Source organism: Microtus pennsylvanicus, chromosome 1 (genome assembly GCF_037038515.1).
Source record: "Microtus pennsylvanicus isolate mMicPen1 chromosome 1, mMicPen1.hap1, whole genome shotgun sequence".
In the NCBI taxonomy this organism is placed as follows: domain Eukaryota; kingdom Metazoa; phylum Chordata; class Mammalia; order Rodentia; family Cricetidae; genus Microtus; species Microtus pennsylvanicus.
Genome location: NC_134579.1, coordinates 29,796,766 through 29,824,456, shown reverse-complemented (window position 1 = coordinate 29,824,456; position 27,691 = coordinate 29,796,766). Strand labels below are relative to the sequence as shown.

The 27,691-nt window shown below is 47.9% G+C and overlaps 1 protein-coding gene across 4 annotated transcripts in view; it reads left to right on the top strand.

The window, feature by feature from the left end:
• Tmem50b (transmembrane protein 50B) overlaps positions 1 to 27,691 on the top strand; it is a 36,209-nt gene extending 8,518 nt beyond the window's left edge. Inside the window, exons 2-8 of one of the 4 annotated variants that reach the window (XM_075960033.1) lie at positions 2,288 to 2,393; positions 10,662 to 10,780; positions 14,098 to 14,210; positions 15,757 to 15,824; positions 20,990 to 21,082; positions 23,278 to 23,335; positions 26,035 to 27,691. In XM_075960033.1, the coding sequence (XP_075816148.1) occupies positions 10,682 to 10,780; positions 14,098 to 14,210; positions 15,757 to 15,824; positions 20,990 to 21,082; positions 23,278 to 23,335; positions 26,035 to 26,080 (477 nt within the window). In that variant the 5' untranslated portion in view covers positions 2,288 to 2,393; positions 10,662 to 10,681 and the 3' untranslated portion in view covers positions 26,081 to 27,691. Of the gene's footprint in view, positions 1 to 2,287; positions 2,394 to 10,640; positions 10,781 to 14,097; positions 14,211 to 15,756; positions 15,825 to 20,989; positions 21,083 to 23,277; positions 23,336 to 26,034 lie in introns of all 4 variants that reach the window. The other 3 variants (XM_075960024.1, XM_075960015.1, XM_075960041.1) reach the window with 3 other exon arrangements.

The window sequence follows — 27,691 nt, the reverse complement described above, 5'->3', positions numbered from 1 at the left end:
TTGGTTGTTATTATTTTGCTAAATTATAATATGTTGCCAGCATTGACGTTTGACCTGTAAACATACCAGCTTGCATGTTTCAGGGCTGCTGCACCCCAGGCCCGGGGTGGGGTAGTAGTAGTCCTGATGACCTCTGATCTTTTTCTTCCATTATCTCAAAGCACGTAACACCTGGCTTCTGCCGAGCGCACTGGCCCACACCAGTCTCCTTTGTCAGAAGGGCATGTGCTCAGGCCTCTGTTCTGTCCTATGCAAGCATCCCTCCCCCCATATGAGCAGGCTCAGAAAATAGCCCACGTTTTTAAGTTCTGCTTCTCTTTTGGTGAACAGTCTTCTTACATTGTAGAAGGACTCGTGAGAGGACAAGGCACACACTCCCAACCCTGCTGTGCAGTTGCCTTAGCCAGCGTGTAGTTGTAGTACCAACTACTTGGGATACTGCAGCAGGAGGACAGCTTGAGCCCAGGAGTTCCTGGGAAGCCTGGATAATACAACAGGCTCAACTCTCTCAAACAAAACAACAGTGCTGGCCAGTGCCCTTTAATCCCAGTACTTGGGAGGCAGAGGCAGGTGGATATCTGGGGGTTTGAGGCCAGCCTGGTCTACAAAGTGCTTTCTAGGACAGCCTGTTCCACAGAGACCCTGTTTTGGAAAAACAAAAGAAAGAAAGAAACAAACAAACAAAAAGCCCAACAGCTAGAAAATGTCCTTTGCCAACTTTGAATTTTGACACATTACAGGTTCTGTCTTCCACAAAACACTAAAACGTAAACCCAAAATTATGTTCTTTGGTCCTTTAAAACAACGATCGTTTTTCCACACAGGTCTCATGACATCTTCATCCTGCTTAGAACAGGGCGAGACACACAGATGTCCCATCCAGATTCTTGGTTAAATGGAAACGTAAGGTCCATGGTGGACTATGCTAGAGGGGCGGGGCAGGGTGGACTTGGCCCTGTTGTCAGCATGTAGGAAGAGATGGTGGAAAGATTGGCTTTCTACAGGGCCCAGCCGTGAGCAGTGCCCCCAGGGTGAGGCCTTGGGCGCTCCTAGCTCTCTAGACTCTCTCCCTCTCTTTCTATCCTCTCCTTCTCTTCCCTCATTCTTTGGCCCTGGCTGGCCTGGGAATTTCCATATAAACCAGGCTGGCTTCAAGCTCACGGAGATGGCCTTCTTCTTCCTCCCAAGTACTGGCATTAAAGATGTGTGGCATCATGTCTAGCTTGCAGGAGACTCCTTTTTGCTTCTGTCCTGCCTCTTCCCTCTCAAGTCCTGCCTGAGAGGTCAGTGGTTTGTCCCTTACTGTCGTATTTTTGCCACCGGTCTATCACGATTGGAGCTCTGTCTTCACTTCTCTTCATCCTGAGCTCTCCAGAGTCAGACATAATGGTCTGTGCTTCCTTTTTTTTGTCTTGTTTTTAGCATGCACCAGTCGCTTTCAGCCTCTCCCCATGGCCATTGCAAAGGTGCGCCCACATTTTTAACTGTTACAGGAGCTCCCCTTCTTCTAGTTTTCTCTCAATCAGCTTGGGCTTCTGGAACACAATATCATAAATTAAGTAGCTTATAAACAAAAATACATTTTTCACAGTGCTGGAGGTTGGGAAGACCGAGTTCAGAGTGCTGGCAGATTTGGTGGCCCGTGACATCACCAGAATCCTAAGCTGGAGACCTGACCCTAGGGGTTCCTGGTGTGGGAGGTCCTTCTGTCTATGTGTTGCTTTTATTGGTTAATGAATAAAGGAACTGCTTTGGGCCTATAGCAGAGCTATAGGGGAACAGAGCTAGGTGGGGAAAACTAAACAGAATGCTGGGAGGAAGAAGCCATAGTCAGAGAGAAGCCATGGATCCGCCACAGGAGATAGATGTGCTGAAACTCTGCTGGTAGGCCACAACCTCATGGTGATGCACAGATTAATGGAGATGGGTTAGTTTAGGATATGAACTTAGCAAGAAATACGCTTAAGCTATTGACCAAACAATATTGCAAATACTATGGTTTTCTGAGTGGTTATTTTGTGGCTGGGCGGCCGGGACTAACAAGCGACCCTTCCCCCAACAGGTTCCAGTGGACCAGACTGAGCCACTTGCCCCAGTCAAACAGGAGACAAATGTTGGTGACTCTAGGAAAGAAATTCATCCCAAAGCTCCCCCACTGGGAAGGCAAAACTGAGGCTACTGTAAGGTGGCAACACCTTGCATAGGGAGGGGACAGCAGCAAGACGGCAGGGTCTCTGCATGCTTGCTCGTCCTGTTCACATTGTAATCTAGTTGTTCATTCTCCTAGGGCTGGTTCCACAGTCTCACCTGTGCCAAGGGGATTGCTGTCTTTGGAGAGATTGTTTCCATTTCCTCGGGGGATGTTTATCTTATAAACCTGTCTGGAATTTAAGGTAACAGAAAAGAATGGGCTAGAGCGCACATAATGGCACAAACCTGAAATGCCAGCACTGGGGTCCTGGAGGCAGGTAGAGTTCAGTTTGGCAGAAGTCTGGCCTATATAGCAGGTTCCAAGTATGCCAGTTTGTGACCCTCTCTTACAGGACAAGATGAGAAAGATGTGATCAGATGGAATTTGTTAGGCCAGTGATTGAGTTCTGCCCCAGGGAGGGCTGGCTGGCTCAATGAGCACATTTTGCCTTGATGCTGTGGGAAGAAGGGTAATGGATCTCTATCAGGCTTCTTTAATCTTATGAGGGTCCCACCATTATGACCTAATCTAATCCATAGCCATCTGTCACCAAACCTATCAACTTGGCTGGGAATTAGGGTTTTAACATTTGAATTTTGGGGTACACAAGCATCAGCAGTGGATCTCCTAAAAATAAGCAGTTTCTTTATAGTTCTGCCTCTCACAGGCAAGGGGTCGGTATGTGATGCCTGGTATATGGGACCTGTGTTTGGGTTTCTCTCATTGGCCCAGGTCCTATAAAACGTTATTTTAAACAGTTTTCATTAAAGCTTTTGGTGTTTAACTTGGCGTGTTAATAGCAGTGCTGACATAAAATGAAGGAGAGGTCCTTTGAAGCATCTGCCCTTCAGGGCTCTTGAAGACTGCCATGTGACTGCAGTCTGGGGGTTCTTGGAGCCTCGGGGGACTCTGGAGGTGATTCCGTACAGTGACCACCAAACTTCACTGATCACGAAGGAGGGACATTTTCTAATCTGGAGAGTTTCCAAGTGTGTTTCTTCCTGACTTTCTGACTCTAAAGGGTGGGTTCCAGTGATGCCTTCGCCTTCCCACCAAACTCCTCTGCACAGGAGTTTAAGCTGGTGTGAGTCACTGTTGGTTCTCCAGCACTCCAGCTCGATTCTGGAGGACACAGCCTCAGGGGACAAGACTTACTTGGCTCACAGTGCTGCCTCGGCTCTGTCACCTCCAGGGACGAGGAAGAAATGCAGTGGCGAGGATGAAAGCTGCTCATCTCATGGTGGCTGGACTCCAGGGCAGAGCAGAAAGGGGCCAGGAGCAAGATGCCCCCTCCTGCTGTCTGATGCCTTTCATAGGCCTTGTTTCCTAGTTCCTCCCCTTCCCAACAGTGCATCAGACTAGGGGGGCTTTGGGACGGGCTGCTATAGCAGCTGTGCAGCATGAAAGGGAAGCCAGTGCTTGGCAGACGCAGAGGCTGGATCTGCAGGGGACGAGGGGCTGTTGGGTAGGGTCTGTTCTTAGCCAAATGAGAAGGCAACTCAGTCTTTTCAGCAGGAGGAAAAACACCAGATTTGCATTATTTTGTATAAAAATTCTCCCATCTGCAGTATACAGTACATACTGGTGAGGGCAGGGGTGATGTGGCTAGCTCTGCCAGGAGGCTATCATGATGGGGCAGGGGAGTGCACACCAGTACTTGGGTCAGTGGGTCAGTGTCAGCATGGAGGGAGAGGGGACCAGGACGACTCAGAGTGTGGCAGGGGAGTGCACACCTGTACTTGGATCAGGGTGGAGGGAAGTGGCAAGGTGACCTGGGCGACCCTGGGATCTGGCTTGTAAAACTGCCTGGATGATGAGTCACGCACTTAGGGACTTTCAGAACCTATAACCTGGGATCAGCTTGGGAAGGCTCAGGTCAGACGTGTTGATGCCAAGGCGGCTTTGCAGGCTGAGCACCAGGCAGGCAGCTGTGTCCGTCTGGGATCACATGTTGGCGTCTGCACTGAATACTCATTGTTAACAGGGAATCACAAAGCTATGGACTTGAAATCACTTTAAAAATTCGTGTTCTCTGGCTTTTACTCTGTTTTTAGATTTAATCTTTCCCCCAAGCTAGAAGTATTTACCAGGTTTTATTTTTCTTATATGTGACTTAGAGTCCAGAGGGTGAGAAAGTGTTCCCTGATATTAAATATGTAAAATGTTTTCCCCCAAATACTTAGCTCTCTGAGTAACTCATGTTGCCAGATTTTACAGCCTGTAACATGTCCACACAGTGAGTACCTAGACACCAGATTTATGGCTACCTCGAGAAAGCTGCTCTCCTTTGTCCCTGCCCCAGCGCGCTGGCCACGTCATTGCAGTCCTCACTGGACGGCCTCCTTTCCCAGTGACCTGCAGTGTCCTCTAAGCTGGGCCCATCCTGCATCTCTTGTTCTTGTTGTCTTCCATGGCAAGCAGATAACCCTCTCCCCGTGGTATCTGAACTGAGGACCCCTACAAAGGTCTCCGTTGTGTGTGTCACAGTGGACAGCAGCATAGTGTCATTGTCCCCGGCACAGGCTGTGGAACCAGACGTGAACTTCAGGGAGAAGCCTGGTCTTCCTCCTCCTTATGTGACCTAAAACTGTTCTTTAGAAGTTTAATGTTCTTCAGTAATGTGAGAAACTGGTGATGTTAGTGTGTGTGTAAGACTGATTGTAATAGTAAAGAATTCTCACTGGGCAATGGTGGCACACACCTTTAATCCCAGGACTCGGGAGGCAGAGGCTCCAAAGCTACACAGAGAAACCCTGTCTCAAAAATCGAGAGAGAGAGAGAGAGAGAGAGAGAGAGAGAGAGAGAGAGAGAGAGAGAGAGAGAGAGAGGTAGAGAGAGAGGAGAGAGAGTTCTCACAGAAGCCAGGCATGCCTCATGGCAGAATCCTGGCATCAAGTTCCAGGCCAGTCTGGAATACATGTGGGGTTCTGGATCAGCCTGAGTTCACAGTTAAACCTTGTGTCAAAAATCTAAAATCAAACCAAAACAAGAAGAATTAGAATTTGTGAGTACTGAACAGAATAGGTTATAATGAACATCTGTAAGCAACCTGTGCTGAGTAGCCGGAGCTGCTGGCGGCCACGGTGACAGGAAAGGCACAGCTTCCACTTGTCTGTCACCTGAGTCAGTTTGTGCTACTCTGGCTCTACTCTAGTTCAAGATCCTAATCCTTCACGGTGCTTGTGTTCTTGTCATTGTTAGCTGGTTTCTTACATTATTTTTCTGTGTACATCATTGAAGATTGAACCCAGGTCCTCACAGATCTCACAAGTGCTTGACAAGTGCTCTGTATTGAGCTCCATTCCCAGCTCTGTAACGGATTTTAAAAGACATGCGGCCCATGCCTCTCCCTCTCCCTCCCCCCTCCCTGTGTGTGTGTATAGGGCAGAGGTCCATGTTGGTGTCTTCCTCTGTCACTTCTACTGTAGTGTTTTGAGTGGGTCTCTCACTGAATCATGAGTGCTGGGATCCACTTGTCTCCCAGGGTTAGGATTACAGACTGTTAGGGTTTCTATTGCTGTGAAGAGATACCATGGCCATGACAGCTCTTATAAGAAGAACATTTAATTGGGGTGGCTTAGGTTTTCAGAGGTTTAGTCCTTTATCATGCAGGGACATGGTGGTGTGCAGGCAGACATGGTTCTGGAGAAGGAGCTGAGAGTTCTTCATCTTGAACCACAGGCAACAGGAACTGAACTGAGACACTAGGCGGGGCTTGAGCATATACAAACCCTCAATGCCCACCTCCACAGTGACACACTTCCTCTAACAAGGCCACACCTACTCCAAGAAAATCATACCTCCTAACAGTGCCACTCCCTTTGAGCATATGGGGCTAATTAGATTCAAAGTAGCACACAGACTCAGCTGTCACAACTGACTCTCGCCCCTGTGTGACAGGTACTTTGCTCACTGCCGCCTCCCTAGCCCCAGAGGTTTTAATGACACAAGCTATAATTAGCCATGTGTTGGTGGCACCTGTAATCCCAGCACTTGGGAGGTAGAGGCGGAGGGATCAGTCTTCCAAGGCCAGCCTCTGCTGTATAGTGAATGTGAGCTTGGTTTGGGCTGCATGAGACCATCTCAAACAACAACAAAAAGAGAGTTAAGCATTTAGAAGGGCTAATTGAGTCTGCCCTGGCAGTGGGCACTCTAATGATGGAGCTTCCCCTCCCCTCTTGGCTTCCTCCCCCAGGAGGCCCTTTTGTAAACATCTAGAGAACTCTAGAGGAGGAGTTGTTTGCTAGCCCACACCATTGCGTGAACACACCTGCTGTGGATGGCGGGAACTCAGGGAAGACAGCAAATGGGAGAAGACCCATCTGTCACATGACCAGCCAGCCTCCTTTCTAGACTGTTTCAGCTGTCTCTGTTTCCTGCAGCTCGTGTCATTCACTCTCTCTCGGTTTTCCCTGTCAGCAGCCCCAGTTTTGATCAGTGCGCTCTCACTTGGCACTCAACCAGGACACCTGATAGCATTCTTGCCTGTTGCTAATGTTTTAAAAAGATGTCTAATGAAACCTTTTCCTTGGCTGGTACAGTGTGGCTCAGTATCCATCCTATCCTCTTCCGTTTGACTATGCAAAAGCTTTGTTTACGTTCCTCCTCAGCTCCTCCTGCAGCTGACAGCCACTACCGGGAGTCATCTTGCTTGCAAACCCCTTGTGGTTTCCTGTTGCTTAGAGCAGAGACCTGCAGGGTCATCTCTGGGTTGCACTGGCTGTCCCTTTGGGCTTTTGTTTTAAGGTTTTTTTGGTGGCAGGAGATAGTTTAGAGGTTAGGAGTACTCACTACTCTTACAGAAGACCTGGGTTCAGTTCCCAGCACCCACAATAGCAGCTCACAATCATCTCTAACTCCAGCTCCAGGGATCTGATGTTCCCTTCCTGCCTCTGCGGCTCCTTCCTGCATGTGCACTCGGGCACATACACACACAGAAATACTATTTAAAAAATGTAAAGGTTTGTTTGTTTTTATCTTCTGTATGTGAGTACTTGCGTGTATGAATGTGTACCACATGTGTGCACGATGCCTGAGGCCAGAGAGGACAGTAGAGCCCTAGAACTGGAGTTCCAGGTGGTGAGCATTAGCACTAGAATCATCATGAAGGTCGAGCGTCCCAGTTAGAGCGTTAGCTCTCAGTGTGACACTGCCCCTCCCATGCTCACCATTCTTCTGGGGTCTTGGTATTCTGGGCTCTTTTCTCCCGAGAGATCTTCAGTTGGTTTCCCCCTTAGAGCCAGCAAACCCCCAGATCTTCAGTGAGGTCCTTACTAGTCCTTATGGGATGGAGCTCTTAGCTGCCTTCCTCCATTGTGATTACAAGCCCCTTGCCCCAATTCATTACTTGCTGACTGTCTTTGGTACTGGTGAATTCTTTATTGTTGAGACCCAAGGGTTGTTTTCTCTTATTTTTGCTATACTCTTTTTGCACATCCTTAATCTCATTAATTCTCCTGTCCTATGCCATCCCTGGACACAGGAGGGTCGCAAATCAGGGCATGGACATAGCTGCGAGTTTTCTGCTTCTAGGCCTACTTCCAGCAGGTAGTAGGGGATGAGCTTATAGGGCAGTGAAGTTCCCCTGTGTAACCTCCAGGTGCTGTTTCACAGTGGTGGTGACCTTCCTGACGCCCGGCTGTTCACTTCAATCTTCTGCTAACAATCTGATAACATGTCTGCAGAATATCTTGCTCACAAGTGCCAATATTGCTCTTTGTTGTATGAGGTAGCTGAGATATCAGCTGGCTGGTCACCTTGGTCACATTGTGAGACAGGTTTGTTCCTTGTTAGGATATGCCTGGAAATCCCCTCTGACTTGGACTGAGCCGCACCCTGTTTCCCGTGCAGGGAACAGCAGTTAGACTCTTCAGTCTTTTAGCCATCAGCGGGTTCCCTGGGTCTCCATACACAGATAGATGTTCAGGAGGCAGGTGGAGGTAGCAAAAAGGAGTTTACACTAAAGCGTTGGGATTATCCCCATGACCTATCCCTCAGGATTTCCCTCCCCAGTCTCCAGCTGACCTGACATCTCTAACCAGCAAGTAAGGTTGAGTCACTTCAGATTCTTGCTACTTTTGAAAAGCAGTATCCAGTGTTTTAAAACAAAGCCTTTTCTTGTCCTTTTTGGAAGCTCTGATGTTCTGAGCCTCCTGCTGGGCAGTCTTTGTTTTTATTATAGTATAATGTGGAGCACTGTTCTCACAGTATTTATTATATATAATGTGGAGCACTGTTCTCACATGTATTTATTATATATAATGTGGAGCACTGCTCTCACATGTATTTATTATATATAATGTGGAGCACTGTTCTCACATGTATTTATTATATATAATGTGGAGCACTGCTCTCATGTATTATATATAATGTGGAGCACTGCTCTCACATGTATTTATTATATATAATGTGGAGCACTGTTCTCACATGTATTATATATAATGTGGAGCACTGTTCTCACATGTATTATATATAATGTGGAGCACTGTTCTCACATGTATTTATTGTATATAATGTGGAGCACTGCTCTCACATGTATTTATTATATATAATGTGGAGCACTGCTCTCACATGTATTTATTATATATAATGTGGAGCACTGTTCTCACATGTATTTATTATATATAATGTGGAGCACTGTTCTCACATGTATTATATATAATGTGGAGCACTGTTCTCACATGTATTTATTATATATAATGTGGAGCACTGTTCTCACATGTATTATATATAATGTGCACTGTTCTCACATGTATTATATATAATGTGGAGCACTGCTCTCACATGTATTTATTATATATAATGTGGAGCACTGTTCTCACATGTATTATATATAATGTGGAGCACTGCTCTCACATGTATTTATTATATATAATGTGGAGCACTGTTCTCACATGTATTTATTATATATAATGTGGAGCACTGTTCTCACATGTATTTATTATATATAATGTGGAGCACTGTTCTCACATGTATTTATTATATATATGTGGAGCACTGTTCTCACATGTATTATATATAATGTGGAGCACTGCTCTCACATGTATTTGTTTATTTTGGTTGCTGTTTTGAGACGGTCTCACTCTGTCCCCCGACTGTCCTGTAATTCACAGTGATCTGGCTGCCCCTGGCTCCTGGGCGCTGGGGTCAAGGGTGTGCGCTCCTGCGGGCTCCTGTGCCACACTTTTAACAATCTTCATTCACACCGTTCTCCCCCTCACTATTATTGCTGCCTTATAGATCAACCTCGAAGGCTTGGTTCTGTGTAAGGACTTTGGAAAGGGCCCCGCTGAGATATTGTTTCACTGCTCCGTATACTGGGCACCTTACCTGGGAAGGCTCACTGCGTGGCTGACACTCCGTCCAGGACAGCAGTCTCCTGTTTTACATACACGTCTGCTGCTTGAGGCTCTTGGCAGGGACTCAGCTGGAACTGTGGTCCCTCAGCGTGGAAGCTTTGGGGATTTTCCATGCTCGTTTTGTAGTACTCCTTCTGTTTTAGTTGATCATCTATATTGTGTCAAATTCAAGAGGGGAGAAATTATTAGTATAGTTTCCATTATTTTGGTCCTGACCGTTGACTCAAATTTAAGGGTAGGACACACATTCTCCTCTGAATGAAAGACTTGTCAAAGGATTTGCAGACAGTCTTTTTGTTTTTGCTTCACCTTATGGTGCTTTTGATCAAAATATGGTTCCCTGATTTCCTATTCTCCACTGCTAGGTGTTGCTCCAACACCTGTGGGTGCTAAAATCTAAATGACCATTTAAAGAATGGTAGCGCCCCCTGGTGTCCAAGTACAGCTACATACATCTCAATAGGTTTTGTGGTTTTGTTTTGTTTTTGTTTTGAAGACAGAGTTTCTCTGTGTAGCTCTAGCTGTCTTGGAACTCGCTCTGTAGCCCAGGCTGTCCTGGAACTCACAGAGATCTGCCTGCCTCTGCCTCCCGAGTGCTGGGATTAAACATGTGCACCACCACTGCCAGGCCAATGGGTACTTCTTGAAGTGTGGTTTTTCATAACTATAGTAGATAAGAACTTAAGTCATTTTAGGATTACAACTCTAATAAAGGAATAAGGTATTTTATTTAGTTATTTGAGACAAAGTCTACAACTTGCCGTGTAGACCAAGCTGGCCTAGCACTCACAGAGTGCTGCCTGCTCTGGTACTAACGGTGCACCGCACCCGCTGATGTTTTGCTTCTCAGATGCATTTCCTAGGGCTGGAGAGGCGCTCAGGGATGAGAGCCTGATAGTGCTCTTCCAAAGGAGCCCATGTCAGGTGGCAGACCTCCGTAATTCCAGCTCCAGAGGACCCTGTCCCCTCTTCTGGCACCTGTGGGCACCCCACCCCCTCAACACACACACACACACTCACACACACGAAAGTAAATGTTTTTAGAAAGTGTTTCTTGAATTTGATTTATTTTTCTGTCTTTTGTCCTTTAGGAAACGTTATTTAATGAAAAGTTCATGCTTGCAGAGTAAACATGGCGGGCTTCCTAGATAACTTCCGATGGCCGGAGTGTGAGTGCATCGACTGGAGCGAGAGGAGAAACGCCGTGGCCTCTGTGGTTGCAGGCATATTGGTAAGTGAGGTAGACGTACTGGGGACATGATGCCTTGGCGGTCATCTTCGAAATGAACGTCCGTGTCCTTAGATGACAGTGGCCTTCCAGGGCCGCTTCACCTCAACTGCTGCTGAGGATAGGTCATAGTATTACGTCGCCTGCTGGGGTTTCATTTTGTTTATTGAGGGGGAGATTATGTAGTCCAGGCTTGCTTTGCGTGTCTATCCTCCTCTGCCTTGCAGCTGTTGGGGTTGCAGGGTTTGGTGCAGTGCTGGGGTTAGTGTTGCTAGGCAGGCGCCTTTTCAGCTGAGCTGAGTCCCAGCCCGCCATGCATGGGTCCATTTGATCTGAGGATGGTTTAGATTTGGTGTCTTTTCTTCGGCTGCAGCATCTGTCACAGCCTCAGAACCCGGTGTCACAGAGTCACTGTGACTGGGTAGGCTTTGTACAGACTGGCGCCTGCAGACTCAGAAAGAAGTCTTCTCTTTTGTTTTGTTGGCCTCAAACTCACTGTGTATCCTAGGCTAGCCTTAAGTACTAGGATCGAAGGTGTGAAATGACAGAGTGGGCTTGCTTACCTTTCTTTCTGTTTTGCTTTCCTTTTTTTTATTATTATTATAGAAAATGTCAAAACTTTAAAAGAAAGTGGTTGAGAAGGGTGGGGAGGTGGGGAGGAGCTGGGAGGAGAGGAGGAAGGGGAAATGTTGGTCAGAATTTAAAACAAGATTTAAACAGCAGCAGCAGCAGCAGAGTAGTGGTATCCGTGCCTCTCACTTCATGCCAGCCGTCCAGTGTCCCAGCCATCCAGTGTCCCACCTATCCAGTGTCCCAGCCATCCAGTGTCCCAGCCGTCCAGTGTCCCAGCCATCCAGTGTCCCAGCCGTCCAGTGTCCCAGCCGTCCAGTGTCCCACCTATCCAGTGTCCCAGCCATCCAGTGTCCCAGCCATCCAGTGTCCCAGCCATCCAGTGTCCCAGCCGTCCAGTGTCCCACCTATCCAGTGTCCCAGCCATCCAGTGTCCCAGCCGTCCAGTGTCCCAGCCGTCCAGTGTCCCAGCCATCCAGTGTCCCAGCCGTCCAGTGTCCCAGCCGTCCAGTGTCCCAGCCGTCCAGTGTCCCAGCCATCCAGTGTCCCAGCCGTCCAGTGTCCCAGCCGTCCAGTGTCCCAGCCGTCCAGTGTCCCAGCCGTCCAGTGTCCCAGCCGTCCAGTGTCCCAGCCATCCAGTGTCCGTCCCTTGTGTCTCTCGCTCCTCTCCTCCGGCTGAGGGCCCACACCGCTCCTGGGCCTGCCTCTGCTTCCCGAATACCCGACTTGTTTATTCTGTTGTTTTGTAAATCATGACCCGAACAGTCTTACTTTATATCTGTGAACTATTTCCTGCCTCTGAGGTAGAGTAAGTGGAAAAGGACAATTACTAGATACGGATTTATCGATTTATCCAGTGATTAAAGCTCCGCCTGTACTGCCTACTTGCCAAGTATGACTTCACTCGCTACCTGGAGCAGAATGACCCGGAGAAGAGCTGAAAATGGGTCGTTGCCCTTAACAACCTCCTGACTGGCTTGTAGACTTCTGTAAAATCTCGCTTGCGCACCTGCCCACCCTGTGGTTTAGAGCATAACGTAAGAGTGCAAACAGGAGCTGGATCAAGGCCTTCCTGGAGCTGTCCTGGCTTCCTTCCGTCGTGACATCGCCTCTTCCACTCTCTTTGCTGTCGGAGTGCTTATTCAAGAAAGTCTCCAGTAACACCTACTGCATTAAAACAAAACAGATGTTTATCCCCCTTCCCCTGCTTGCTTTGGAGGCAGGGTCTTGGTATATAGATAGCCGAGGATGGTCTCAAATTTGAGGTCTTCCTGCCTTTACCTCCCAAGGGTTGGAATTACAAGCATGTACCACCTTGCCTAGCTTTTCTTTCTCTTTTTTCCTCTTTCATTTCCTTCCTTTTTTTTTTTCCTTTTTTTGGATCAGGTCTCACCAGGGCCCTGCTCCCCTGGAACTCACCAAAGCCCAGGCTGGCCTTGAACTTGACATGAAGCTTCTGTGTGCTGGGGTGACAGTCATGAGCCACCATGCCCAGTCTTTCTCTTTTCTTTTGCTTTAGCTTTCTTTCATCATATGTATTTATTTGTGTGTGTGTGTGTGTACAAGGGGGGGATTGGTGGGGTAACTGTGGTACTCGTGTGCAGGTCAGAGGATAACTTTGGGGACTGGTTCTCTCCTCGTACCGTGTGTATCCCTGGGGTGGGACTCAGGGCCTCACGGCCAAAGGCACACGTTTACCTGCTGAACCATTTGGCCTCTTTTTCTTTTCTCCACTCTTTTTCTCACAAGATCTCATATATCCCATATGCATGCACGAGTTCTGCCCGCTGAGCCGCATCCCAGGCAGGAAAGCCTACATTTAACTGATATTTTACTTCATAAAAGAGTTGGGAGCATTTCTATAGATGTTTTCAAATGAATTTTGAACTCTCTTAAACATTGAGATTATGTAATTCTCTTATTTTGTCGTTTGAGACAAGGGCTCTCACACCTGTCCTTCATTTCTCTGGACAGTCTTTGCACCTGTCTGTTTAGGTGTACTCAGCTTGGCTGACGTGGAACCCTTACATTTTATATACTCATGTCCAGTCAGCTACAGGGTGCTTAATTAAACCACATAAACTAAAACAATAGTTGGCTTTTATAGTCTGGGAGCTGTGGCAACTGGGTGCTGGTCAGTGAGCAGCTGAGTAGAGCGCCTGCTGGTTAAGGAGGCTGCCGGCTGGTTAAGGAGGCTGCCGGCTGGTTAAGGTGGCTGCCGGCTGGTTAAGGAGGCTGCCTGCTGGTTAAGGAGGCTCCTATCTGGTTAAGGAGGCTGCCAGCTGGTTAAGGAGGCTCCTATCTGGTTAAGGAGGCTGCCAGCTGGTTAAGGAGGCTCCTATCTGGTTAAGGAGGCTGCCAGCTGGTTAAGGAGGCTCCTATCTGGTTAAGGAGGCTGCCGGCTGGTTAAGGAGGCTCCTATCTGGTTAAGGAGGCTGCCAGCTGGTTAAGGAGGCTCCTATCTGGTTAAAGAGGCTGCCGGCTGGTTAAGGAGGCTGCTGGCTGGTTAAGAAGGCTCCTCTCTGGTTAAGGAGGCTAGTCATGAGGTGGAGGGAGGAAACAAGCCATTCCTGATGAGACTCTTTTCTTACACCGTCAGAGGTAAAGAGCAGGGAGGCCAAGGGTGCTCACCTTTGTAACCTAGCACCCCAAACACAAAAGCAGCACTTGCTGCACCTGTGCCCGGGGAGGTAGCCACTACAGAGCGATGCTGTGAGCTTCATGACCTGCCTTCCTGGGCTCTTTCTCAGTTTTTTACAGGTTGGTGGATAATGATCGATGCCGCGGTGGTCTATCCTAAGCCTGAGCAGTTGAACCACGCTTTTCACACATGTGGTGTGTTTTCCACACTGGCTTTCTTCATGTAAGTGTGACATGATTCTCAATTCAGCATTGCCTTTTGAAAAAAACAGTCTTCCTGACCTTTAATGGTTTTAAAAACAACTTCTGGACTTTATTGATGCATTCTTCTTTTTTTCTACTTTTTTTGAAGGTTTTATTTTATTTTTTATTTTTTTGAGACAGGGTTTCTCTGTAGCTTTGGAGCCTGTCCTGGCACTAGCTCTTGTAGACCAGGCTGGCCTCGAACTCACAGAGATCCGCCTGCCTCTGCCTCCCGAGTGCTGGGATTAAAGGCGTGCGCCACCACTGCCCGGCGAAGGTTTTATTTTTAATTTTTTAATTTTTTTATGTATAAGTGTTCTGCTTGTGGACTTGCATACTAGAAGAGGGCATCGGATCCCATTACAGATGGGTGGGTTCATTTCCCTGTGGGTGCTGGGAATGAACTCAGGACCTCTGGAAGGGCAGCCCGTGCTCTTCAGCTCTGCTGACCCATCTCCCCAGCCCTGATGGATTCTTTAGCATGATGGATTTATCCCTCTGTGTGACCATTCTGGCTGTTCTGGAACTCCCAGAGATCCACCTGCTGGGATTAAATGTGTGCTCTGCCACACCTGGCCTAACAGTTTTATTTTATTTATGTATTTAGTTACTGATTCATTTATTTTGAAATAGGATCTTTCTATGTAACCTTATTGGAACTTGCTATGTAGACTCAAAAGGTTATATTATGAAGGCTAAAGCTGCTTACTCTCCATAAAGCGACCGTAAGTAGCCCTTCTATTAGCATACCTGTCCTCCCCCCTCTCCCTCTCTCTGTTTAACCTGCAGCCTGTTCATACTGTACCTATGCTCTGACACTAAGCTATACCCAGCTCCTATTGGTCTTTTCAATATTTTTAAAAATTATTTTTATTTTATGTGTATAGGTGTTTTGCATACATGTATGTAGGTATGCCACATACGTGCAGTATCCATAGAGGTCAGCAGAGGGCACTGGATCCTCTGGAGCTAGCGTGTGGGTACTGGGAACCAAACCTGGTGTTTTAGCCAGTGCTCTCAACTACTGAGCCATCTCCAGCCCTACCTGTTTAGTTCTTCATTATAATGAAAACTTGAAAATGGGATAACGAACCCTGAGTCATCTATATATACTTGTATGAAGTAGATAATAAAACGAGAAACTAAGTGTGGTGGCTCACACCTTTAATCCCAGTGTTTGGGAGACAAAGCAGGTGGATAGATCTCTGTGAATTGGAGGCCAGCTTGGTCTATATTAACAGGGCTGCAATAGTGGGACCCGTCTCAAAAGAGAGAAGAAAGAGGAGAGGAGGTTAGCTGCCGTTTCCTGGTCTCTGGGACAGGTGATGAGCTAAGTGTGTTTCTGGGTGTGCTTTAGGGGAATCAAAAAGAATAATATTTCTATGCACTTGCGTTTCTGTTTTGTTAACTACCTAGCTGTCAGATGTTGTCCCTAGTTGGGAAATAGTCATCTTCTAAATGATGTGCAATCCCGGTGTGTGTTGTCCTGACAGGAGAGCTCACTGGCTGGTTTTGTGTCGTTCTAGGATAAACGCCGTATCCAACGCGCAGGTGAGGGGCGACAGCTATGAGAGCGGCTGTTTGGGACGGACAGGTGAGGCGCCCCTGGAAGGGAGGAATGCTCCGGAACGTGGACGATCCGGAGAGAAGTCAGAGCCTCCTCAGGAGTCTTTTCCGTCTTTAGTTGTGTGTGTGAGTGCTTTGCCCAAATGTGTGTAAGTGCCCTCTGTGCAGTACCTGGTGGCAAGCAGGCCAGGAAAGGATGTCAGATCCCTGAAACTGAGGTAGGGACAGTTGTGAGCAGCCACATGGGTGCTGGGAACGGAACCTGGGTCTTCTGCAAGAGCAGCAAGTCTGCTCAGCAGCCGCTCCATCCCCCCAGCCCTACACCTTCATTTTTAAGACAGGATCGTGGAGCTCATCGATGTGGTTGGCAGTGGGCTCCATGGTGTTTCCTGCTACCTTGTGCTGGGGTACACACAGTACTGCTGCTACACTTGGGGTTTATTACTGTGTGGGTGCTGGAGGTCTTGTCCACAAGTCCTCTTGCCAGTGTGGCAAGCCGTCCACTGAGCCCTTGTTTAGAACCCATAGAGTGGTACCACCACATAGGCGGAGTTTCTCATCTCAGCCGTCTAGAAACTCCTGTGCGGATGTGCAGGATGCATTTTCGGGAGTCTTCAGTCTCATCAGACTGGCAGTCAAGATTGGCCATCACTCCTGCTTCCTAAAAATGGGTTGAATCCACTTGAGTGTCCCGAACCCTGGGCTGAAGAGACACTTGAGCCCTTGAACTCAGCAAGAGCGTGTAGTGCAGGGCATCTTCCTTATAGCCGTAGAGCAGCCGGACTGTCCCTAGGGGCAGCTGCTGTGTGGAGGTTCAGGTGTGACTGTCCCTAAGGGCAGCTGCTGTGTGGAGGTTCAGGTGTGACTGTCCCTAAGGGCAGCTGCTGTGTGGAGGTTCAGGTGTGACTGTCCCTAAGGGCAGCTGCTGCTGGAGGTTCAGGTGTGACTGTCCCTAGGGGCAGCTGCTGTGTGGAGGTTCAGGTGTGACTGTGTCTAAGGGCAGCTGCTGTGTGGAGGTTCGGGTGTGACTGTCCCTAAGGGCAGCTGCTGTGTGGAGGTTCGGGTGTGACTGTCCCTAGGGGCAGCTGCTTTGTGGAGGTTCAGGTGTGACTGTCCCTAAGGGCAGCTGCTGTGTGGAGGTTCGGGTGTGACTGTGTCTAAGGGCAGCTGCTGTGTGGAGGTTCAGGTGTGACTGTCCCTAAGGGCAGCTGCTGTGTGGAGGTTCGGGTGTGACTGTCCCTAAGGGCAGCTGCTGTGCGGAGGTTCAGGTGTGACTGTGTCTAAGGGCAGCTGCTGTGTGGAGGTTCGGGTGTGACTGTACCTAGGGGCAGCTGCTGTGTGGAGGTTCAGGTGTGACTGTCCCTAAGGGCAGCTGCTGTGTGGAGGATCGGGTGTGACTGTCCCTAGGGGCAGCTGCTGTGTGGAGGTTCAGGTGTGACTGTCCCTAAGGGCAGCTGCTGTGTGGAGGTTCGGGTGTGACTGTCCCTAGGGGCAGCTGCTGTGTGGAGGTTCAGGTGTGACTGTCCCTAAGGGCAGCTGCTGTGTGGAGGTTCAGGTGTGACTGTGTCTAAGGGCAGCTGCTGTGTGGAGGTTCAGGTGTGACTGTCCCTAAGGGCAGCTGCTGTGTGGAGGTTCGGGTGTGACTGTCCCTAAGGGCAGCTGCTGTGTGGAGGTTCAGGTGTGACTGTGTCTAAGGGCAGCTGCTGTGTGGAGGTTCGGGTGTGACTGTCCCTAGGGGCAGCTGCTGTGTGGAGGTTCAGGTGTGACTGTCCCTAAGGGCAGCTGCTGTGTGGAGGTTCAGGTGTGACTGTGTCTAAGGGCAGCTGCTGTGTGGAGGTTCGGGTGTGACTGTGTCTAAGGGCAGCTGCTGTGTGGAGGTTCAGGTGTGACTGTCCCTAAGGGCAGCTGCTGTGTGGAGGTTCGGGTGTGACTGTCCCTAAGGGCAGCTGCTGTGTGGAGGTTCGGGTGTGACTGTCCCTAAGGGCAGCTGCTGTGTGGAGGTTCGGGTGTGACTGTCCCTAAGGGCAGCTGCTGTGTGGAGGTTCAGGTGTGACTGTCCCTAGGGGCAGCTGCTTTGTGGAGGTTCAGGTGTGACTGTCCCTAAGGGCAGCTGCTGTGTGGAGGTTCGGGTGTGACTGTCCCTAAGGGCAGCTGCTGTGTGGAGGTTCAGGTGTGACTGTCCCTAAGGGCAGCTGCTGTGTGGAGGTTCGGGTGTGACTGTCCCTAAGGGCAGCTGCTGTGTGGAGGTTCAGGTGTGACTGTGTCTAAGGGCAGCTGCTGTGTGGAGGTTCGGGTGTGACTGTCCCTAAGGGCAGCTGCTGTGTGGAGGTTCAGGTGTGACTGTCCCTAAGGGCAGCTGCTGTGTGGAGGTTCGGGTGTGACTGTCCCTAGGGGCAGCTGCTGTGTGGAGGTTCAGGTGTGACTGTGTCTAAGGGCAGCTGCTGTGTGGAGGTTCGGGTGTGACTGTCCCTAGGGGCAGCTGCTGTGTGGAGGTTCAGGTGTGACTGTCCCTAAGGGCAGCTGCTGTGTGGAGGTTCGGGTGTGACTGTGTCTAAGGGCAGCTGCTGTGTGGAGGTTCAGGTGTGACTGTCCCTAAGGGCAGCTGCTGTGTGGAGGTTCGGGTGTGACTGTCCCTAAGGGCAGCTGCTGTGTGGAGGTTCAGGTGTGACTGTGTCTAAGGGCAGCTGCTGTGTGGAGGTTCGGGTGTGACTGTCCCTAGGGGCAGCTGCTGTGTGGAGGTTCAGGTGTGACTGTCCCTAAGGGCAGCTGCTGTGTGGAGGTTCAGGTGTGACTGTGTCTAAGGGCAGCTGCTGTGTGGAGTTTCGGGTGTGACTGTCCCTAAGGGCAGCTGCTGTGTGGAGGTTCAGGTGTGACTGTCCCTAAGGGCAGCTGCTGTGTGGAGGTTCAGGTGTGACTGTCCCTAAGGGCAGCTGCTGTGTGGAGGTTCGGGTGTGACTGTCCCTAAGGGCAGCTGCTGTGTGGGGGTTCAGGTGTGACTGTGTCTAAGGGCAGCTGCTGTGTGGAGGTTCGGGTGTGACTGTCCCTAAGGGCAGCTGCTGTGTGGAGGTTCGGGTGTGACTGTCCCTAGGGGCAGCTGCTGTGTGGAGGTTCGGGTGTGCTGTTAGAAGCAGACTGACTCAGGGGACCCTGGTCTAAATCCACCCCTGTTTGCCAGAGGTGGCCATCTGATGCACCAATTATTTGATTATGTGTACAGCAAGTGACCTTTCTTTTTTATTTTTTATTTTATCTTATTGATATTTATTGAGCTCTACATTTTTCTCTGCTCCCGTCCCTGCCTCCCGCCTCTCCACTTCAATCCTCCCCCAAGGTCCCCAGGCTCCCAATTTACTCAGATCTTTTTCTACTTTCTACTTCCCATGTAGATTAGATCTATGTAAGTCTCTCTTAGTGTCTGCATTGTTGTCTAAATTCTCGGGGATTGTGATTTGTAGGCTGGCTTTCTTTGCTTTATGTTTAAAAACCACCTATGAGTGAGTACATGTGATAATTGTCTTTCTGTGTCTGGGTTACCTCACTCAAAATAATGTTTTCTTTTTCTTTTTTTTTTTTTTTTTGGTTTTTCGAGACAGGGTTTCTCCGTGGCAAAATAATGTTTTCTAGCCCCATCCATTTTCCTGCAAAATTCAAGCTGTCTTTATTTTTTTGCTGTGTAGTACTCCATTTTGTAAATGTATCACATTTTTCTTATCCATTCTTCGATCAAGGGGCATTTAGGTTGTTTCCAGGTTCTGGCTATGACAAACAATGCTGCTATGAACATAGTTGAGCACATGTCCTTGTGGCACGATTGAGCATCCTTTGGATATATACCCAAAAGTGGTATTACTGGGTCTTGAGGAAGGTTGTTTCCTAATTTTCTGAGAAATTGCCACACTGACATCCAAAGGGGTTGTACCACTTGCATTTCCACCAGCAATGCAGAAGTGTTCCCTTTTCCCCATAACTTCTCCAGCATAAGTTCTCATCAGTGTTTTTGATATTGGCCATTCTTATAGGTGCAAGATGGAATCTCAGAGTTGTTTTGGTTTGCATTTCTCTGATGACTAAGGATGTTGAACATTTCCTTAAGTGTCTTTCAGCCATTTTAGATTCCTCTGTTGAGAGTTCTCTGTTTAGATCTGTACTCCATTTTTTATTTATTGGATTATGTGATCTTTTGGTGTCCAATTTCTTGAGTTCTTTGTATATTTTGGAGATCAGACCTGTGTCTGATGTGGGGTTAGTGAAGATCTTTTCCCATTCTGTAGGCTGTCGTTTTGTCTTGTTGATCATGTCCTTTGCTTTACAGAAGCGTTTCAGTTTCAGGGGGTCCCATTTATTGTTTCTCAGTGTCTGTGCTGCTAGGGTTATATTTAGGAAGTGGTTCCCTGTGCCAATGCGTTCAAGTGTACTTCTACTTCCTACTTTCTCTTCTATAAGGTTCAGTGTGGCTGGCTTTATGTTGAAGTCTTTGATCCATTTGGACTTGAGTTTTATGCATGGAGATAGATATGGGTCTATTTTCATTTTTCTACATGTTGTTATCCAGTTATGCCAGCACCACTTGTTAAATATGCTTTCTTTTTTTCATTTGATATTTTTTTGCTTCTTTATCAAAGATCAGGTGTTCAAAGATGTGTGTATTGATATCCGGGTCTTCTATTCAGTTCTATTGTTTCTTCTGTCTGTTCTTATGCCAATAATAGGCTGTTTTCAGTTTTGTAGCTCTGTAGTAGAGTTTGAAGTCAGGGATTGTGATGTCTCCAGAAGTTCTTTTATTGCACAGGATTATTTTGGCTATTCTGGTTTTTTTGCTTTTCCAAATTAAGTTGAGTACCGTTCTTTGGAAGTTTTTGAAGAATTTTGCTGGGACTTTGATGGGCAGCAAGTGACCTTTCAATTATGGTTTAATAAATCAGTTTAGTGAAATTCTTGTCAGAGCCTGACTCCTCAAATAGTGGTTTCTCTAGAAGTAAAGAGGTAACTTCTCTTCTTTTCCTCTTTCTGAGATGTCTAACCCTTTTTAGCTTCTTTGTTTTGGTGTGCATGCATGCTTTAAATCTTCACGAAGCTAAGCAGTCCAGCAGGAAAGCACGTGATGCGCACCAGGCAGCCCGTTGCAAAGCTGCACATTTGTAAGATGCTGCAGAGCTGCGAGGGAGTGGGTCCTGAAGCCTCCTCTTCCCGCAGGTGCCCGCGTCTGGCTCTTCATCGGCTTCATGCTGATGTTCGGCTCGCTCATCGCCTCCATGTGGATCCTCTTTGGTGCTTACGTCACTCAGAGTAAGTGTGCACCCTCCTTCACGTCACCAGTGCCATTGTTGAATTAGGTTAAATTCTTCCTCTGTGTGGAGACCCATCCCCTTGTGCCCCAAACACTGAAAATCAGGTTTCTCTTGCCTCCTTTGCACTGAAATCTGACCCGAAAGGACATGTGGCTCATGTGGTCTTTACCACGTTGACTCGGAGTGGACTTGAGTCAGGTGTATTTGGCGGTGAGGTGCCGGGGCTGCTGCATAATATCCATTTGCTTTTCGTTTGTGTCCAGACTAAGTTAGAACTCGAGGACAAAGACAGTGCCGGGCAGTTTGCTCCGAGAACAGACGAACTGTTTCCTGTTCCTCTAGTGAAAATGGGAATAGGGCCGGGAACTTTGTAAAGTTGTGCTCGTTCCTGTGTCTTCATCTTAAGACAGCTCACAGTGAGAAGCACCTCAGTTACTGTCTCTTCTGATTCGGTCAGTGGTGCTCATTCCGTACACTCCTCTGCTTAGGAAGTGAGTGGAGTATTTCCGGGGTCATTTCTGACATATTTCAAAGTTCAGCAGACAGCCTTTCTTGGGACTATTGATATTTATAATAGCAGCCACCATTTAGTATACATTGAACATCTCTAATCTGAAAATTTGAAATCCAAAAACGCTCCAAAATTGGAAGCAGGGGTTCTGAGTTGTGACGTGACAGCACCCATGTTCCAGTCTGTCCCTGACCTTGTGTGCTGGGTTGCAGTCCGAACAGGGGGACTAAACCTGGTGTGGTGGTGCACACCTTTAATCCCAACACTTGGGAGGCAGAGGTAGGTGGATCACTGTGTTCAAGGCAGTCTGGTCTACCAAGTGAGTTCCAGTACAGCCAGTACAGCCAGGACTACACAGAGAAACTCTGTCTCAAAAAATAAAACCAAACCAAAACTAAACTAAACTAAAACAGGCAACATAATTGAACTTCATGTTGGGTCCCAACTGAACACTTGGTCCCATTCCCGAGCTATGCATATGTAGGTGTCCCCAAATCTAAAAGCTGAAATCCGATCCCAAGCATTTTAGATAAGGTGTCAGATAAGGTGAACGCATCTGGTATCGCTCAGTGGTCCAAGTACTGTTGCAAACATTACATTTAATCCCACTCCTATATTGTGGGCACTGTTAGAATGCCCACGCTACAAAAAAGGAAGTTGAGACACTGAAGTTTAGTAACCTGCTCAAGGTGGTGCATTTAGTCAGTAACAGAGCTAGGGTTCAGCACCAAGAACTCAGCTCAGACTTGGGGCTCTCCAGCTGACCTGCTGTTTCGTTTCCTGTGCTCTCAAAAGCTTGAAATGTAAGCATGGGCAGTGGTCAGTCAGTGAATGTAATATCAGGAATAGCTAACGCCCTTGTAAGAGTCTGTGCTGGCCCTGCCAGGCACAGGTGGTTTGCTTTCTTGTCACTGGTTTTTGTTTTGTTTTGTTTTGTTTTTAAGACAGCACCCTGGTGTTTCCCATGCTGAACTCAGCCTCCTGGGCTGAAGTGGTCCTGTGCTTCAGCTTCCCACAGCAGTAGAAGCATGGTGCCCAGTCGTAACAGCTGTGATATGGCCTGAGCCCTGTGAGTTAGATGGCGAGAGCCTCATGAGGTCACTGACGTTTATCTAAAGTAATCTTTTAGGGAATGAAATGTTGTAATATGAGCGGCAGGGCTGCGTCCCCAGCACCCCAGCCACCTGGCTAGCTTATACCCCAAAATAATTACATGGACACTGTATTCTTTTAAACACTGCTTGGCCCATTATATCTAGCCTCTTCTCGGCTAACTCTTGCACCTGGACTAGCCCATTTCCAATCATGTGTGTAGCACCCCAAGGTGCGCTTACCGGGAAGATTCTAGCCTACGTCCATCCTGGGTCAGAGCTGAATCGCGTCTGCCTCAGAGAGCAGAGCTATTGCATCTGCCCCGGAGAGGGGAGCATGGTGTCTCTGCTCCAGAGAGCAGAGCTGTCTAGTCTGAGCTCACTTCCTCTTCCTCCCAGCATTCTGTTCTGTTTACTCCACCCACCTATGTTCTAACCTATGAGGGCCAGCCAAGCAGTTTCTTTATTTTTTTAACCAATGACCTTCCTCCATCAATGATTTGTTTCCTTGTGGACACACAGAATGTGTCACGCCGAATGGCATGGGCCCTGCGGCTGTGTCCCTCTAATCTGTTTCATTCTTGTTTGCAGATATTGATGTTTATCCCGGACTAGCTGTGTTCTTTCAAAATGCTCTTATATTTTTTAGGTAAGTTGTCTAATTTCCTTTGCTCTCTTTTATTTTTTTATTATCATTTATTATTATTATTATTATTACAAATTTTCACCTCCTCACCTCCTCCCATTTCCCTCCCCCTTCCCTCATTCCCCCTCCCCCTTCCTCTCCAGTCCAAAGAGCAGTCAGGGTTCCCTGCCCTGTGGGAAGTCCAAGGTCCTCCCCCCTCCATCCAGGTCTAGGAAGGTGAGCATCCAAACAGACTAGGCTCCCACAAAGCCAGTACATGCAGTAGGATCAGAACCCAGTGCCATTGTCCTTGGTTTCTCAGTCAGCCCTCCTTGTCAGCCGCATTCAGAGAGACCGGTTTGATAGATTTATTTTTATCTGTGTGCATGCATGAGTGCCTGCATGAGGAGGCCTCAAGAGGGCACCAGACCCCCAGCAACTGGAAATTGCAGGTGGTTGTGCTGCCCACCGGTGTGGGTGCTGGGAACTGAATCCTGGTGCTCTGCAAGGGCAGCCAAGGCTCCAACTGCTGAGCCATCCTCCCAGCTCCAAGTTGCCTGATTTCTCACCTACACTTAAAGCATTTACAGAAATGTCCACAGCGTTGTAAGAGTGGCGTGGCCATGGAACATCAGTGAAATCCTGCCACCAAGACCTCACTCATTGTCATATAAGGATATGTTATCTTTAAGTTGCTGCCACTGCTTAAATGAGTACCAGCTGTACTCTCATTCATAGGCGAGACATACTCAGAGGAGAAAATGCAGAGAAGGAACTTAAATCCAGACTGTAGATTTAGTCCATAGCCTGTTCTTTGCTTAGCAAAAACCATGCAGATTGATAAGAAAAAGAATAATTCAGGGCTTGAGGTGCACGCCTTTAATCCTAGCACTCTGGAAGCAGAGGCAGGAGAACTTGTGAGTTCGAGGTCAGCCTGGTCTATAGTGTGAGTTCAACACTTTGTTATTGGCCAGTAAATGAGGCTCAAGATATATTAACACTAGGAGGTGATGACTGCTGCTCTTCCTCCCCTCCCTCCTCCTCCTGCTCCTCCCCACTTCGCCTTTCCCTCCTCTTCCCCTCCTCTGCTTCTCCTTCCTATGGTTTCCCCCTCTTCCTCTTTCTCCTCCCGTCCTCCCCCACTTCACCTTCTCCACTTCTCCCCCTTCCTCCTTTGCATCTTTCACCTTCCCCCTCCTTTTTCTCTATCCCCACCTGTAGTAAGAGGAAGAAGATGTTTGTTCATTTCCTAGCCACCCAGACTCTCAATAACCACACAGAAACTATATTTAAATTACTGTTTGGCCCATTAGCTCTAGCTTCTTATTGACTAACTTTACAAATTAATTTAACCCATTTCTATTCATCTGTGTATTGCTGCAAGGCTGTGGCTTACCCAGTAAAGTTCCAGCATCAGTCTCAGGTGGGGCTACATGACTTCTCCTTGACTCTGCCTTCCTTCTCCCAGAATTCAGTTTAGTTTTCTCCACCTAGCTCTGTTCTACCCTATTAGGCCAAGCCAGTTTCTTTATTCATTAACCAATAAAAGCAACATAAATACAGAAGGATTTCCTACATCACCTGCCTCCCCATAATGCACGGTCTTTTTGTATTGCCAAGACTGGCCTTAAACTCCAGGTTCCCATAATCCTCCTGCCTTGGCCTAGCAGCTGGGACTAAAGGAGCCATCATGCCCATTCAGCTCTTACATTATACTTGTAGAAGTCAGTGCAGCTCGGTGGCTCCCTGCCCTGTGCCTGGCTTTCCTGTTGTCTTCTCTCCATGCCTGTGTGGCTAGTTTCTGATGTTCTGTCTTGAGGCTCACTGAGCTGAGCTTCAGTGTCCAGGCGGATGCTCATTCCAGCCTCTGTGTGTTTAGCCCTAGAAGCTCAGTTTAGGTCTTGTGGTGTCTTCCTTGTCTCTCCTGAGCATGCCGTGTTTCTGTTGGTGTGACTACCCCTGACCATGTAAACATTTTTTGATGACCTGCACTGTTTTCATTCATTGATTATTTCTAGTTATTTTTCTGTTTGGGGCTTTTTTTTTCATTTGCAGTTTTCTATGCAAATTGTTGGGGGTTCTGTTCTGATACAGTGTTTTTGAGCCCAAGTTTCACATATCCCAAGCTGGCCTCAAGCTCACCATAGCTGAGGATGACCCTGCACTCCCTACCAGGATGGGCTGACGGGCTCAGATTCTCCTCTGTTAGGATCGACACCACATGCCGTCCTTTACAGCCTGTTTTCATGGCTGAACTTTGACATGTACCCGTTGTCTCCCGCATTAGACAGTTTGTTCCACGGGGAGCAAATTTGTTCATTTTGAGTCAACCATAACCCATCTCTTAGCCAGAGGCTCTGTGCAGTCCAGTGTTTTAACCCACAGTCGTTGCTGAGGAACGGAGAATTACAGTCTGGTCTGTTTTAGGTGCTTCTGTGACCAAGCATAGATAAAGATGCCCTTAGAGCTGTAAAGTGGCCTTGGACCCACGACTGCCACAAGGCTGCCCCTCTCTCCAGCATATTTCCTGCCTAGGCATTGTGGGGTGCTCTTCACCCCCAGACACCACGGTGCAGCTACTTCACAAAACAAGGGCATCCCTCACAGCGTGCTGGTCTTGTATTTGGTTTTAGACGTTGATAAACGGTCAGTGACGTCACTGATGGGCTTGTCTGTCAGAGTCACGTAGATGTCACCTCACAGCTCTGTTTGTCCCTTTCTAGCACTCTGATCTACAAATTCGGAAGAACTGAAGAGCTCTGGACTTGAGATCGCCTCTCAAATTGCACCCTCCTCTTGTTCAGTTCTGTTCTTAGATAACTTTATCTCTGGTATAATTTACACATTGCCAAATGGAACAGATTGTACACTGAGTGTTTGATTTCTTCACAGTTTTATGCTCTGAGATTAGAATTGCTCTTGCAAAATGTCTGTCTTGGTTTTTCATTGGCGGACAAGTTAATATGTACATAATCCACAACCACACAATACATAATACGTGATGCTGGATGTCAGGGTTTATTCCGAGGCACTCAGATTAGTATGTGTCCCAAGCTGGGGTTCTATTGTCTTGGTGTTTAGAGGTAAATACTCTGTCTTGGTGTCTGATGTTGGACAGTGAACAAAATGCACAGCTCCACGTCTCTGCAGAGGCCTGAGCTGTCAGAGAAGGCGTGCACATTTGCCAGCTGTAATTTATTTTGGCTTGGAAATGAGACTTTTTTTAAAAGGAAAAATGTTTGTGTGTATGTATATATTAGAGAACTGGACTTTTTATATGAAGACTTTTTAAATGCTCGAAGGCCTAGTTTGAAGCCCCCTTTAAAAAGAATTCCTCACCCGTGACTTTTATTTGAGAAGGGATAACACTCTCAGAAAAGCTCTATTTGTTGGAGTTAATGTAAAAGGACTGCAGGTGGCTGAACAGTGTGCTCCCGGTTGTCTCCTATGGCTCAACACCATCCGGCATCACACGCTCAAGCAGTGACCCTGAGACACATGTCACAAAAAGTGGAATAATTAGCTAAAGATAGACTTCTTCCTGAAGGGCCACAGCCATTTGATTCTCCTAGCCCTTGGCTCCCATGCTCTTGTCTCTGGCTTCAGGTGACCAGATGCTGCACAACAGCTCGTGTGCTGAAAGCCACGCTCCACCCCGGAAGCCCCTCTGCCATGTCTGAGTGCTGTGTTTGCCCCGTGTCTCTTCCTCCAGGCTTTCCTTTGTTGTGAAGATTCTGTGTTGCACTCTTAACCCCAGAGGGATTTTTATAAAACCTTTTGCAGAAAACAATAATATTAGTGGTAGCATATGCAACTTTCAATGCAGGCCTTACGTTTCTTAGCTTGCCTCCCCGAGAGAGAGGCCTCACCAAGCATAGTGCGTGAAGCAGCTGCGGATTGCTGCGCCTTCATCTAGATGCATCTCGCTTTGTGACTCCGCTGTCAGCCCTTCAAAATGCTGCTTTGTCTGGCTTCCGGAACACGGCGAAGCTAATCACACATTTCCATTCTTAGAGTCTAATGCAATAAATATTCCTCGTACCCGCACTGTACAGCTAGGTGTGCTGGGGACATGATCCGCAGCCCCGCTCTCTGTTATTCTCCATTGTCCCAGTTAACCCTATCCAAGACACATGACTTCAGCACGCCAGTGTGGAGGTTTATGAAGGGCAGCCCTGAAGACCGACTGACAATGCTGCTGGCTTCTTTTGTGTTCATGAATTTTGTTTTAGTTGTGAGCATTCTGTTGATTTTCTCTGTTACCTCAATAAATGAGAGACGCTGTTAGCGCCCTCTCCCAGGTGTTGTGATCAGTAGAAGCCTCGGTGATCCTCTAAATGCACATGATTCTCCTAATAAAAGTCTTTATTTGTTACTCAA